The 13,432-nt window shown below is 59.6% G+C and overlaps 1 protein-coding gene across 2 annotated transcripts in view; it reads left to right on the top strand.

The window, feature by feature from the left end:
• The window catches only part of P2RY8 (P2Y receptor family member 8), a 44,009-nt gene extending 31,075 nt beyond the window's left edge, over positions 1-12,934 (top strand). For both annotated transcript variants that reach the window (XM_004768320.3, XM_004768321.3), the window contains exon 2: positions 8,139-12,934. In XM_004768320.3, coding sequence (XP_004768377.2) covers positions 8,171-9,247 — 1,077 coding nt within the window. In that variant the 5' untranslated portion in view covers positions 8,139-8,170 and the 3' untranslated portion in view covers positions 9,248-12,934. The remainder of the gene's footprint in view (positions 1-8,138) is intronic.
• The last annotated feature ends 498 nt before the right edge of the window (positions 12,935-13,432 follow it).

The following is a 13,432-nucleotide window of genomic DNA, read 5'->3' as shown; positions in this document are numbered from 1 at the left end:
AGCTCAGCCCATGCGTGCCCCATGACTAAACGTTCTCCTACGTGACAAAAGACATTTCCCATCTGCATTCTCCAACAGCACCGTGTCTCCAAAGTCATGGCATTTTGTGCGGGGTTGCCGGACTCTCCCGGGGCCGCCATAACAAAGCATCACAAAAGCCCAAGACCCCCAGAAGGGAGACCAGCCCACAGTGCCGGGGCCCGGCTCGTGGCCTCCTGTCCCCACAGGAAGCTCAGCACCTGGAACAGCCCCCAGCAGGCAGGAAACAGGAATTGTGACCCTGAGAGAAGACGCCGGGGACACAGAAGGACCCCCGTGCTCAGCCTTCAAGTGGGGGGCCCGATGCCGGGTGCACAATCCATAGCATTGTTCACAATCGCCAAAAAGCAGAAACAACCCAACTGTCCATCCACGGAGGGACAGAGGAACCCCATGGGGGCCCATCCAAGGGGGGAACAGGCCTCAGCCATGAAAAGGACCAAAGGCCTAACACCTGTCGACCCATGAATGGAACTTGAAGTCACGATGGTCAAGCAGACGCCGAAAGCCACAGACAGCGCGATCCCACGTCCCTGAAATGTTCCCGACAGGCTCGTCCGCAGAGACAGGAACTGGGTGCACGGTGACCCCGGGGTCTCAGATCGGGGAGGCGTGGGGCCAGGTGTGACGGTCCTGCGGTGCGCAGGATTTCCCCTAGGGCCGCTCAGAACGTCGTGGGACGGCTTTACGCCGACGTCTGCACATCTCTGAGTGTCTTCAGAAACCACAGAACTGTCCACTGTAAACGGCTGTACCTTGACAGTATGTAAATCACGCATCAGAAGAGCTGTGAGGAGCCGTCCCGGCGAGGACAGCAGTGGCCCGCCGTGCCCTCGGACCAGCCCGCGCTTCCTGGGAGGCGGAGGAGGGCGCCGGGCTCCCCGGGCCGCGTCCCTCTCATAACAGCTTCGTTCAAACCACAAGCGCGCGTTTCAGAACAGCCCGGGCTGCCAGAGCTGATTTCTTTATTAATCACCCGTGGCGCTCAGCAGACGCCTCCAGGGGGGCCGCCGCCGGGGCTCGTGGAGTGCAGACGGGGCTGAGTGCCCTCCTGGGGTGACTCACGGGGGACGCGGGGGCCGACGGGCCCAGGGGGCTGCACCGTGGAGCGTCTGCTCCCGCCGTCCCCCGTCACACGCGCCTGCTTTCCACCCAGATGCACACCATGCAAATGCGCACGGTAACAAGCGGCCATCTGGACGGGGGACAATGGACGCCCACGTCCCTTGGTCTGTAAGCGGAACAGGAAACAGTTTCCCCCCATGCCGCCCCATGCCGCCCCATGCTGGGAAGACCACGGCACGTGCATGGGACATGTGCTTTCTTGCGTATCCTCGTGGGCACCAGGACGTCCGCTCACGGGCAGTGGACATGTCCCCAAGATGCCCACGTCCCCCAAGCACAGAGCAGCATCCTTGCTCACGCTCTGCACCCGGCATGTTCTGGGTGTCTGCTCTTCCCCACGTGTGTCCCTCCGTGGCACCCCAGGAGATCCCAAGGAGCACGGATCCCTCTGGCTCCTGACACCCCGCGTGGACCCAGGCAGCCCCAGGGTGACTGTGCAATGCACACCTGAGCGTACGTGAGAAGAGCAGAAAGCACCAAGCTCAACGTGGAACCCGGGGCCATTTTTAAAACCGGTTGGAGGAACCTTCCGGATGCCGGTGGCAGATGGCAATACCTCAAGGCAGGAAGAAACACCCGCTTGGGGCCACAGGTTGAGATATGCAAAGGCTTTGAAGATGGCGTGTCGGCCTCTCTGGAACACGGACCCTGCACGTCCTGCCGGTGGACACCCCTAGAACGGCGTCCCCTAGGACGAAACGGCCGACACCCAGACTAGCTGGTGTCCTTGCTGTAAGGCCAGCCAGGGGCCCAAGAGCATCTTTGGGGCTCCCGTCCATAAATGGGAGGCCTGAGCTATGGAGAAGCCACCCTGAGCCCCACACCCTGCTCTCAGGAGCCCCCACATCGTGCAAAAGGGGAGTCCACAGCCTCAGCCCCCTGCAGAACAGCAAGCAGGAATCCACGTCCGGATCACAAGCCAGCGAGGTCAGGGAAAGCGGCCTCGGCCCCAGCAGCCCGAGTCCCAAGCCCTCCTCCTGCGGGGCACTGTCCAGCTTCCAGGAAAAGACCCACTGATTTTTACTTGAGACGGTCTGCACAGCAGCAGCAGGCCCGGGCTCCTGAGGACAGAACCGGTCAGAACCGGAACAGTTTGCTGGCCGTCCAGGCCTGAGGCCATCGGTCAGTATCCTGGTGGAGAGGCTCACGCACTGGGCCCATCCAAACCCCTGCTCTAACGAGTCCCTCTTGCAACCTCTGAGCTCCCATCTGTAAGATGAGACCCTGTTGCCCACCTCACCACCTCTGGGCATGGTAGCAGGGACCACAGAATGGGCGAGGGGCAGTGTGCCGTGGGAGCCGGCCATGCAGAGGAGCTGGTGTGACCCATGGGATCACAAGAGCTCCCGTGCAATCACAGGGTGAGCGGGGCCAGCAGCAACAGCCAGAGGCCATCAGTATAATGGGTGGTGGGGCCAGCAGTAATGACCTGAGGCCATCAGTATAGTGACTGGAGGGGCCAGCAGAAATGGTCTGAAGTCACCAGCATAATGGATGGTGGAGCCAGCAGCAATGGTCTGAGGCCATCAGTATAACGGGTGGTGGGGCCAGCAGTAATGACCTGAGGCCATCAGTATAGTGACTGGAGGGGCCAGCAGAAATGGTCTGAAGTCAACAGTATAATGGATGGTGGAGGCAGCAGCAATGGTCTGAGGCCATCAGTATAACGGGTGGTGGGGCCAGCAGTAATGACCTGAGGCCATCAGTATAGTGACTGGAGGGGCCAGCAGAAATGGTCTGAAGTCACCAGCATAATGGATGGTGGAGGCAGCAGCAATGGTCTGAGGCCATCAGTATAACGGGTGGTGGGGCCAGCAGCAATGGTCTGAGGCCATCAGTATAGTGACTGGAGGGGCCAGCAGAAATGGTCTGAAGTCACCAGCATAATGGATGGTGGAGGCAGCAGCAATGGTCTGAGGCCATCAGTATAACGGGTGGTGGGGCCAGCAGTAATGGTCTGAGGCCATCAGTATAGTGACTGGAGGGGCCAGCAGAAATGGTCTGAAGTCACCAGCATAATGGATGGTGGAGGCAGCAGCAATGGTCTGAGGCCATCAGTATAACGGGTGGTGGGGCCAGCAGTAATGACCTGAGGCCATCAGTATAGTGACTGGAGGGGCCAGCAGAAATGGTCTGAAGTCACCAGCATAATGGATGGTGGAGGCAGCAGCAATGGTCTGAGGCCATCAGTATAACGGGTGGTGGGGCCAGCAGTAATGACCTGAGGCCATCAGTATAGTGACTGGAGGGGCCAGCAGAAATGGTCTGAAGTCACCAGCATAATGGATGGTGGAGGCAGCAGCAATGGTCTGAGGCCATCAGTATAACGGGTGGTGGGGCCAGCAGTAATGACCTGAGGCCATCAGTATAGTCACTGGAGGGGCCAGCAGAAATGGTCTGAAGTCACCAGCATAATGGATGGTGGAGGCAGCAGCAATGGTCTGAGGCCATCAGTATAACGGGTGGTGGGGCCAGCAGCAATGGTCTGAGGCCATCAGTATAGTGACTGGAGGGGCCAGCAGAAATGGTCTGAAGTCACCAGCATAATGGATGGTGGAGGCAGCAGCAATGGTTTGAGGCCATCAGTATAACGGGTGGTGGGGCCAGCAGTAATGACCTGAGGCCATCAGTATAGTGACTGGAGGGGCCAGCAGAAATGGTCTGAAGTCACCAGCATAATGGATGGTGGAGGCAGCAGCAATGGTCTGAGGCCATCAGTATAACGGGTGGTGGGGCCAGCAGCAATGGTCTGAGGCCATCAGTATAGTGACTGGAGGGGCCAGCAGAAATGGTCTGAAGTCAACAGTATAATGGATGGTGGAGGCAGCAGCAATGGTCTGAGGCCATCAGGTTGGAGGGGTCAGCAGCAATGGCCTGGGGCCATCAGCATAACATCTGGAGGGGCCAGCAGCAACAGCTGGGGGCCTTCACTATAATGGCTGGAGGGGCCAGCAACAATGGCCTGGGGCCGTCAGTATAATGGCAGCAATGGCCTGAGGCCATCAGCATAACATCTGGAGAGGCCAGCAGCAACAGCCTGGGGCCATCACTATAATGGCTGGAGGGGCCAGCAGCAATGGACTAAGGCCGTCAGTGTAGCTGGAGCACGGCCAGCAGCTATGGTCTGAGGCCATCAGTATACTGGATGGGTCAGCTCAAGCCACTATCACAGAATCACGCCGACGGGCAGGACGGCTTCACTGACACTCATTTCTCGTAGATGGACGGGTTCTGGGAGACCCTCTCCTCCTGGCCTGCAGACGGCCCCATGTCCCCAAGGAGCCATGGTGTGCCGGCTGCACCGTCAACTCAACGTCACATGTCACCCTCCCTGAAGACACCCTAAAGATGTGTCCTCGAGCCCCCACTAAACATCTTCTGCTGAACCCAAGCCAGGCTGCCCCATGCAGGCACTGTCTCCGAAACCCAGAAAAGGCACACACGGTGCTCTCTCTCTTCCCCCCGACTTTCAACGTTTGACGGCTTTTTTCCAGCACTCGAAAGTGGAGAAGCTAGATACGGTCCAGGCGGACGCAGGGGAGAAGGAAACCGCTAAAGCAATCCCCCCAGACTGTTTAAACCAAAGGAAACACCTCGACTTTCAGGGAGGGGTGCGAGGGACGGGCGGCCAGCAGCCGGGTGTACAGCTTTGCACACTTGTCCGTGGGAGCGGAAGAGCCCGGGCTGGGCGGTCCGCAGGAGAATCGCGAGTTCCGTTCCAGCAGCAGCGGGAGACGGCTCTCACCGGCTGCGGCCAATGTGGTTTCCAGATTCCAGGCGGATTCCTGGAGACCCGCTCGCCCTCGGTCCTTCCACCACGCTTCAAATCAGCTGCAAAGGGGGCAGGGGAGCGGGTTTCCAGGGTCCCCCGCGGGGATTCCAGCCCACGTTCCTGGGTGTCTGCAAGGCCAAGCCGCGTCTCTCTGCACCAGGTCCCGCTGGGCCAGGCCCCGCTTGCACACGTGGACACAGATAACTAAGACGTGGGAAGGGGGTCCTACATTGCACTCACACATCATGAAATTCCTCCAGGGCAGAGAGCAACATCTGCAGAGAACCCCCCCGGGTCCGTCTCCATCCGTGTCTCTACAGACGCTCCAAGGGGCAGGGCTGACCGGAGTAAACCACACAGGGATTTTCGTCAGAGAAAATGTGTGGCCCAGGACAAACAGGGGAGGCCGTCGGGAAAAGCAGCACATGTCTGAGCCTCATGCACATGATGGACAGAGATCGGGCCGCATGGGGCAGGCACCCTGATTGCTGAGGTCCCTGTGGGCTGTGCACCACGCCTGGGGCCAAATGCACCATCAGAGGAGACCCCATCCCCCAGGAGAAGCACCCGTGTCCTGACAAGGAGCAGGCCAGGGGCTGGGCCTCTGCACATTCCTGGGGATGGAGGTCAGAGGCCGGAGCTGGTGCCCCACCACGACACTGCCTGTGAGAGCCTGTGTGAGGGACCTACAGTCTCTTAAGACGAGAATCGGCACAAATGGAAGGAACAGCTAATAGTTACCTCCCGGCCACCATGAAGTCCCTCGGCGACCTGTCCATCATCCTTGTAGGAGCGAGCGTTCTGCAGAGAAACAGGAGACGTATGTCCATCTGTGGCTGCACATCATCTAGATGTTCGTGTATGAACGCAGTAGGGTGTGTGCAGCACAGAACATGTACACGCACATATAAACAATACACATATGTCCGTGCACATGTATGCACGTGTACACCTATTGCATGCATGTATATGACCACATATGCATACAGGTCCATCTGTGCACGTGTGCATGTAAGTGCGCATGTGCACACATCCGTGCTTAACACCTCCATTCATGTGGACATGCACAGGGGACGTCATGTCACAGAACACACGTGTGTGTAGTGTGCGCATCTGTACATGTAGGACGCATACACAGGATACACACGTGTGTGCATATATATACACACATGAGAGGTTACATGTGCGTGAATCCATTCAAGTGTGTGTATATACGCAGGAAGACCTGTACACAATGCACATCCTGCGTGTGTGCATGTATGTATAAACGTGTGTATGCCACAGAGCGCACACGATGCTGTGTGCATGTGTCTACACGCGTACCCATATGTGCAGCAGGACAAGAACTCTAGATGTTGTGTGTGCAAACATATATGTAATAGAAAACACATGCGTGTGCACATGAGATAGAATGCACACAGGATAGCATGTATGTGTGAACACATCCATGCATTTCTATGAAGTAGCATTCATGTGCTATAGAAGGACCATGTACATAGGCAACAGGATAAACATGGTCTGTGTATAGGTACATATACAATACATGCAATGCATTGCATGCACGATTGGACATGGTTGCGTACACATACATGTGCATAAATCTAGTAACGGAACATGTATGTGTATATATTGTATAAACACACATGCATGTATAGATGGAGACACACACACAAATTTACACCAAGGAATTGGGCTCCCAGGAAGGCGGGGCTGGTGAGCCTAGAATCTGCAAGGCAGGGGGGCAGGCTGGAGACTCAGGAGAGACCTGACCCCACAAAAACCTCAGAGTTTCCTTTTTCAGGCCTTCCCCTGATTAGACAAGGCCCACCGCAGGACAGAGCATCATGTCTTTACTTCAAGGCAGCTGCTTGGCTCCAGAGCCGCACCTAGGAAACCCCTTCACAGACACCCTCGCAGGCATACCCCGCTGGATCAGTGGGGACCCATGGCGCAGACAACCTGTACCTCCCGCAGCCAGACCTCCGCCCCCAGCAGCCCTGCCTGATAGGCCCCCGATCACAGACAGGGCACAGACGGGGCCTGACCGGGGTCCCCTGGCCCTGGACCACAATAAATAAATCATATCCCTGTTTTCGAAAAACTTGGATAAGCAAAATGCCCAGAGTTTGCCATGTGCTCCCCTCCTGGTGTGTATTCTGACAGGTACGGACCCCACCCCCACCCCCAGCCCATAGCCAGGGGGGAAAGGCACAGGACCTGAGTTGAGAAATCAAGAGAACAAAGCAGCGGTAAGACCCAGATGGTAAGGTGGACACCAGTCAGGCACTCTGTTTGCCCCAGCTGGACAGGGCTGCCCCCTTGGGCATCTGGCTTCCTGGACCTGAGAAGGCGCTGGGGTTTTGAAAGCACACCGGAGGCGTCTGTGTCTGGTCTGGTCGCGGGGACAGGTGCATACGTGCTGTATCTTGAAACAAGCGCGTGGGTGTTGTTACCTTGAAGCGGAGATGTGAAACAGCTGTGTGGCAGATGGGCACGCGATTCCCTCCACCCGTGGCCATGCCCTTCGTTGGATGGGGAGCGGGGGCTGCGGGGCCTTTGGTGAGGGAGCAGGGGATTTCCTGCTTGGTCTGCGTGGAGCCCGCCCAGAGCCCTCATCAGAGCCTCCAAAGTTTCATCCTCTCTGCAATGGACACCCCAAGATTAGGGCCTCAGATGCAGGTGAGCGGACCCGGGGTGTCCAAGCGCGAAACAGAAGAAAGCAGGAGGCCAGGAACAGGTGACCTGGGCGGAGATGCTGGGACGTTCGTGGTTGCCGACACAGCGCCCTCGTGAGGCGAGGTAGAGCACCAGCGAGAGTCAGGAGGGCCTGGGGTCGCCTCCTCCACCTTCCAGGGGTCCCGGAGAAACTTGCGCGGCTGGAAGCCCCCGGCTTGCGCCTCCGTAAGTCTGTAACCCCCCAACCGTGTGGCGCGCCTCCTCTTGCGTCCTCCTGGCCCCAACGATAAAGCCGCTGCGCCGTAGCTTGCAGCACGCTCCCTGCGCGTCCCAGTAGCAGGACGGGAGGGACTGTCCGAGTCCTGCGCCTTTGCAGGGTGTAGCGCGCATCCGCTCAGCTCCGTGACCCAGGGGGACCACAGCCGGTGCGCACAAGGGTGCGGGACTGCTGGGGAGGCCAGAGAGGGAGGCGCGCAGGGAGTCCCGCCCTGCTCCCCTCCTCACCTGAGCGCCCCTTGCCTTCCAGACCCGCGCGAGCGCGGGAGCAGCCGCGCCAGGATGGATATGAACATGACCCGGCCGGACAACGCCACCATCGTGATGCTGCGCGACCCGACCATCGCGGTGGTCCTGCCCGTCGTGTACTCGCTGGTGGCGCTGGTCAGCATCCCGGGCAACCTCTTCTCCCTGTGGGTCCTGTGCTGCCACATCGGGCCCAAGTCCCCGTCGGTCATCTTCATGATCAACCTGAGCGTCACGGACCTGATGCTGGCCTGCGTGCTCCCTTTCCAGATCTACTACCACTGCAACGGGAACCACTGGGTGTTCGGGGAGCTGCTGTGCAACGTGGTCACCGTGGCCTTCTACGCCAACATGTACTCGTCCATCCTCACCATGACGTGCATCAGCGTGGAGCGCTTTCTGGGCGTGGTGTACCCGCTGGCCTCCGCGCGCTGGCGCCGGCGCCGCTACGCCGTGGCCGCCTGCGTCTGCGTCTGGCTGCTGCTGCTGGCCGCGCTGTCCCCGCTGGCGCGCACCGACCTCACCTACACTGTGGAGGCGCTGGGCATCGTCACCTGCTTCGACGTGCTCAAGTCCACCATGCTGCCCAGCGTGGCCATGTGGGCCATCTTCCTCTTCACGCTGTTCATCGTGCTGTTCTTCATCCCCTTCGTGGTCACCGTGGCCTGCTACACGGCCACCATCCTGACGCTGCTGCGCGCCTCTGACCCGCACGGCCGCGGCCAGCGGCGCCGCGCGGTGAGCCTGGCCGTCGTGGTGCTGCTGGCCTTCGTCACCTGCTTTGCGCCCAACAACTTCGTGCTGCTGGTGCACATGGTCAGCCGCCTGTTCCTGGGCGGCAGCTACTACCACGTGTACAAGCTCACGCTCTGCCTCAGCTGCGTGAACAACTGCCTGGACCCCTTCGTGTACTACTTTGCGTCCCGCGAGTTCCAGCTGCGGCTGCGGCGCTATCTGGGCTACGGGCGGCTGCAGGCCTGCGGCCAGGACGCGCGCAGGGATGCCCTCTTCTCTGCCCGGACGCTGTCGGCGCGCTCCATGTCCAGCGGCCACGGCGAGGGGCTGGACGGCCCCAGCCGGCCCTGCCTCCAGAGGCAGGAGAGCGTGTTCTGAGCCCCCCACCGCCAGAGTGGGGGTGGGGGAACGGCTGGGGACGGAAGGGTCGGCCCTTCCCCGCCGGCCTACCTGCTGCTCCTACTGCCATGTCCGCCGCGGTGCACACGGAGAGGGTCCCCAGATGGGCCTGCTGCTCCTAGGACGCATCCGCCGGTGCGCACAGAGAGGGTCTCCAAGTGGGCTTGAGTCTGGTGTCCCAACACAGCCGCAGAGCAACAAGAGGGAACACCCCGTGGTGTAACAGGACCGGACACAGCGGGCCAGGCCGACTGGTCCTGCTCCCTGAGGATGACGACCCAACCTGACCGAACATCCAGCCAGCCCAGCTGAGACCCCATCGACCCCCTACACCCGCCTGCCTTGTTCTCTGTGCCTCCTGCTCGGGGACGCTGGGGACACATGCTGCTCCCCAGCCTAGCAGCGCCTAGACTTGCTGTTCCTACCAGCCTCGGTCACTGTCTGTGCTGGGATGTACCCCGGCCAGAGCAGACGGGCCTCTCTGGCCTCTGTTTTCCCAGACCTCACAGGCTCCCCTGCACCCCATGTCACCCGGTCCCCACAGGAGCAACCGTTGCAAGGCTTCCAAAGCGTTTGGTCACTCTGGTTCCTCCAGCTGCACAATCTACAAAAATGTCATGAGTCACAAGGTCCAGACGGGAAGGACATCCGTCCCGAAGGTGTAGGTCAGGCCCCCCACGCGGGTGGAGGGTCTCCAGGCCCATGAGACGCTGCTGAGGCTGAGCACTGTGAAAGACAATGGCCATCCGCACCTTCTGCCGGGCTCCTGGACATGGTTCCGGGTCCAGCTGGCCCCGAGGTGCCCTCTGGCTCGTTCTTGGCCTCCTGCTCCCAGCCGAGAGCCCCTGAGTCACAAGCAAGGCCTCTCGGCATGTGAGGTGGGCTTGCGCACCTATCCTGACCCATGGGACCCTCTGGGATCTGGACACCCCGCAAGACCATGGACCACAGAAGCCTGGGGAAGGATCAGCGCCTGGGACCCCTTTGTGCCTGTCGGCTGCCTCTTTATATGGGCAGGGGCATCCTTGTGTCTTCCTGAGCCCAGGGCACATCTGGACCAGCCCTGACTCGTGTGCTGCTTCGGGAAGACAAGGAACCCCATCCCCGGGGGGTCTGGGGTGCCAAAACAGTGGGTTTCCAGGAGCCCAGGATTTGCCGGAAACAGCAAAGTTGGGTACTTTATTCAGCAAAAATGGCATGCACGGCCCGGACTCTGGGACCTCTGGGGAGGAGCGGCTGCATAGCAGACAGCGTCCCCACGGCAGGTTCCAAGTACAGGTGGAGAGTGATAGCTGCTGCCCATGGACCCCTGAGGGGAGGGGGAGCCTGGTCCTGGTGTCATTGCTTAGGAAGGAAAACAGACACAGCTGTCTTCGAGCGAACAGTGACCCCAAGCCCGTGTCCACCCAGGACCTCAGAACGTGACTTGCTGGGTCAGGGTGACCCTCAATCCAACGACAGGTGTCCTTGTAAGAGACAGAAGAGGAGACAGATGCAGAGGAGAAGGCACGTGAGGACGGAGGCAGAGATGGGAGGGATGTGGTCACCAGCCCAGGGACGCCGGGAGCCCCAGAAGCTGGAAGAAGCAAGAAGAACCCTGCCCCGGAGCCTCAGGAGGGAGCCCAGCCCTGCCCCGCCTGGATCTCAGCAGCCCTGCCCCGCCTGGATCTCGGACTGGTCTCCAGAGCTGGGAGGGAATGAATCCTGGTGGGTTTAAGTCTCCAGTTTGCAATGGCCTCCCCAGCACGCTGCATCTGGGCCACTCTGAAATTGCAACTTGGGTCATGGGACCCAATCTCTTAGCATGCAGGGCTCTCGGGACCCCTGCAGGGTCTGCCCTCGTGAGGCCACGGAGCTGCCCCGAGAGTCCCCAACACACGGCCCCAGAGATTTCCAACACCGCCAATGCCTTTCTGCACACCGTCTCCAGATTTTTAGTTCCGGAACGGGCCTCCCAGGCGGACGGGTGCTGCCATGTCCGGGGCCCCAAAGCTAGAGGCTCCCCAAGGCGACTTGCAGAGAGAAGGCCTGAGTCCCAGCGGGCACTCCCCACCCACAGGCTCCTCAGTCCTCCAGACCACGTGGCCGAGAGGTGACTTCTCTCCTCTTCCACGTACATAGTGACGTCCACGCGTGGAATCTGAAAACAACGCTGAGGGCCACACTTCACAGGGACGCCTGCCCCCGGAGTAACTACTCGGTTCCAGCTGCCCATTATGTGCCGTGCACCCCAGAGGTTAGTGTATACCCTGGGGACCTCAACACCAGCCTCTGGAGGCTCCAGTCCCCCTCCCTGGGCGTGGTCTTAGAATGAAACCCAATTTTGTAGGTTTGCCTCGTGCCCGTGCTTGTCTGGGGCGTGCAGAGGCACGTGCAGGGGGAAAGCAGGTGAGTGCATGCTACGCTCGCCCTTGGGAACGGAGAGTCAGCCTTCGGGGTCCCCTCGACACTCTGGGATTACACATAGTCACTGTCCACCGCCTTGCAGCAGGAACGTCCCCACAGGGGACAGCACCTGAGCACATGAGTGCTGAATGCCCAGGTGCGTGCATGGAACTCAAAGTCACCACAGGAACCTTCCGAGACACCGCTTGAGACTCACCTGGAGAAGGATTTACCTGAGGGCACACAGGTGGCTCCAAAAAGGCTGGCCCGAGGGACCCGAACTCCGCAGGGCAAGAGCCCGGACCTGCCGCTCTTCTCGACTCTCCCAAACCCAAACCCTAGAAAGCAACGTCGAGGCAGCAGCCGCGTGCCGAGTTGGAAATCCTGAGCCAGCAAGACGCCCTCAGCCACGCTCTGGGCGTGGGCCTTGGTGCATCTGGTGCACAAAAGCTGTGAAAAACCTCAAACCAGCCGCACAGAACACGCCGGCGGCCCGTGAGAAGCCGCACACCCCGATTCTGGAGGAAGTCTGTCTACGTGATCTCCTCCTCCGCGGGATGTCAGGCCTCTGGAACCCTCGGGGGACCGAGGGGACTGTCAGCGGGGTCAGTGCCCAGCCAGCGGGCAGATCTCAGCGTGGGGTGTTAGCGGGAAGGTGGGGGTTGCGATCACACCGGGTCCTTCTTGTTGCTGCGAATCCCAGTGCACGGGTCCCTGCTTCACGCCTCCGTGTCTGTCCTATCGTCTGAAATCCCAGGGCTGGCCTGGCTTCTAGTTCCACACGCAAATAAGGTGTGCTCTGTGCATGTGTGTGCGTGTGCATGTGCGTGTGGGTTCCCCAGAAACCCGACCTGTTCTCCTGTTAAGCAGCCAATAAAAGTAGACACGTGCACGGGTGCATCCAGGTGTGAACTTTTTAAAGAGCCGTGGCACCGGGATTCAGCCGCTGATTGCATGCGGCGAGCCAGAGGCAGCCTGAGACATAGGACCCTGGACGCCAACCCTGAGTTTTCCCCCACGCAGAAGGGGAACGGCACGTCTCGTTCTGGCCTCCGAGACCCCGGCTTTCCAAAGACACGTACCATCTCCCTTTGAAGCTCACGCTGAAGCCGGGCGCTGGGGTCTGCAACGGCCAGACTCCCCACGGAGCGTGGATTCGGGTTCCTGGGAGGCACACGGCACGCATCGGGGCAGCGCGCCACGGACGGGGCGTGCGGTGGAATCAGGGATTTGTTGCCCGAGATGATGGAGCTTTTGAAAAGAAATGCTTTTTTTGTAAGACGTACGCGTGTACAGACTCGTGTGTCCGACGGTATGGTGTCTGATGCTTTGCTTAAAATGCTGGAACAAACAGAGGTACACCCACGTTTGCATGCATCATATATATCCATACGCACGCAGGTTTGTGTGCATCTATTCGTGTGTGCACACACGCATGCAAAAGTGCACACAACGTACCCATATGCACACATGTAGGCATCTGTCCGTCCGTGCACACATGCACACACCCGTCCATGCACACGATGTATCCACAGGCACACATGAATACATATGGGCGTCCATGCGTATACACACACACGTACACATGTACACATGTGGGCATGCGTACATGGGGGAGAAAACGGGAGAAGGCTGACCCCTGGTCATGCCTGAAGCTGGGGGAAGGGGCCGGGACTTCCGTTCTATAACGCTCTGTCCTTCAAGCCTACGTGACCACACCTGTACTTTAACAAAACGAGGCATCTCGGGAAACGTCCCACAGGGACATCGACTTCTGCC

This window comes from Mustela putorius, unplaced genomic scaffold (assembly GCF_011764305.1).
Source record: "Mustela putorius furo isolate JIRA1106 unplaced genomic scaffold, ASM1176430v1.1 tig00003836_pilon_pilon_pilon, whole genome shotgun sequence".
NCBI classification, from domain to species: domain Eukaryota; kingdom Metazoa; phylum Chordata; class Mammalia; order Carnivora; family Mustelidae; genus Mustela; species Mustela putorius.
Note: the sequence above shows the minus strand (reverse complement) of the source record. Positions and strands in the feature narration are given on the sequence as shown.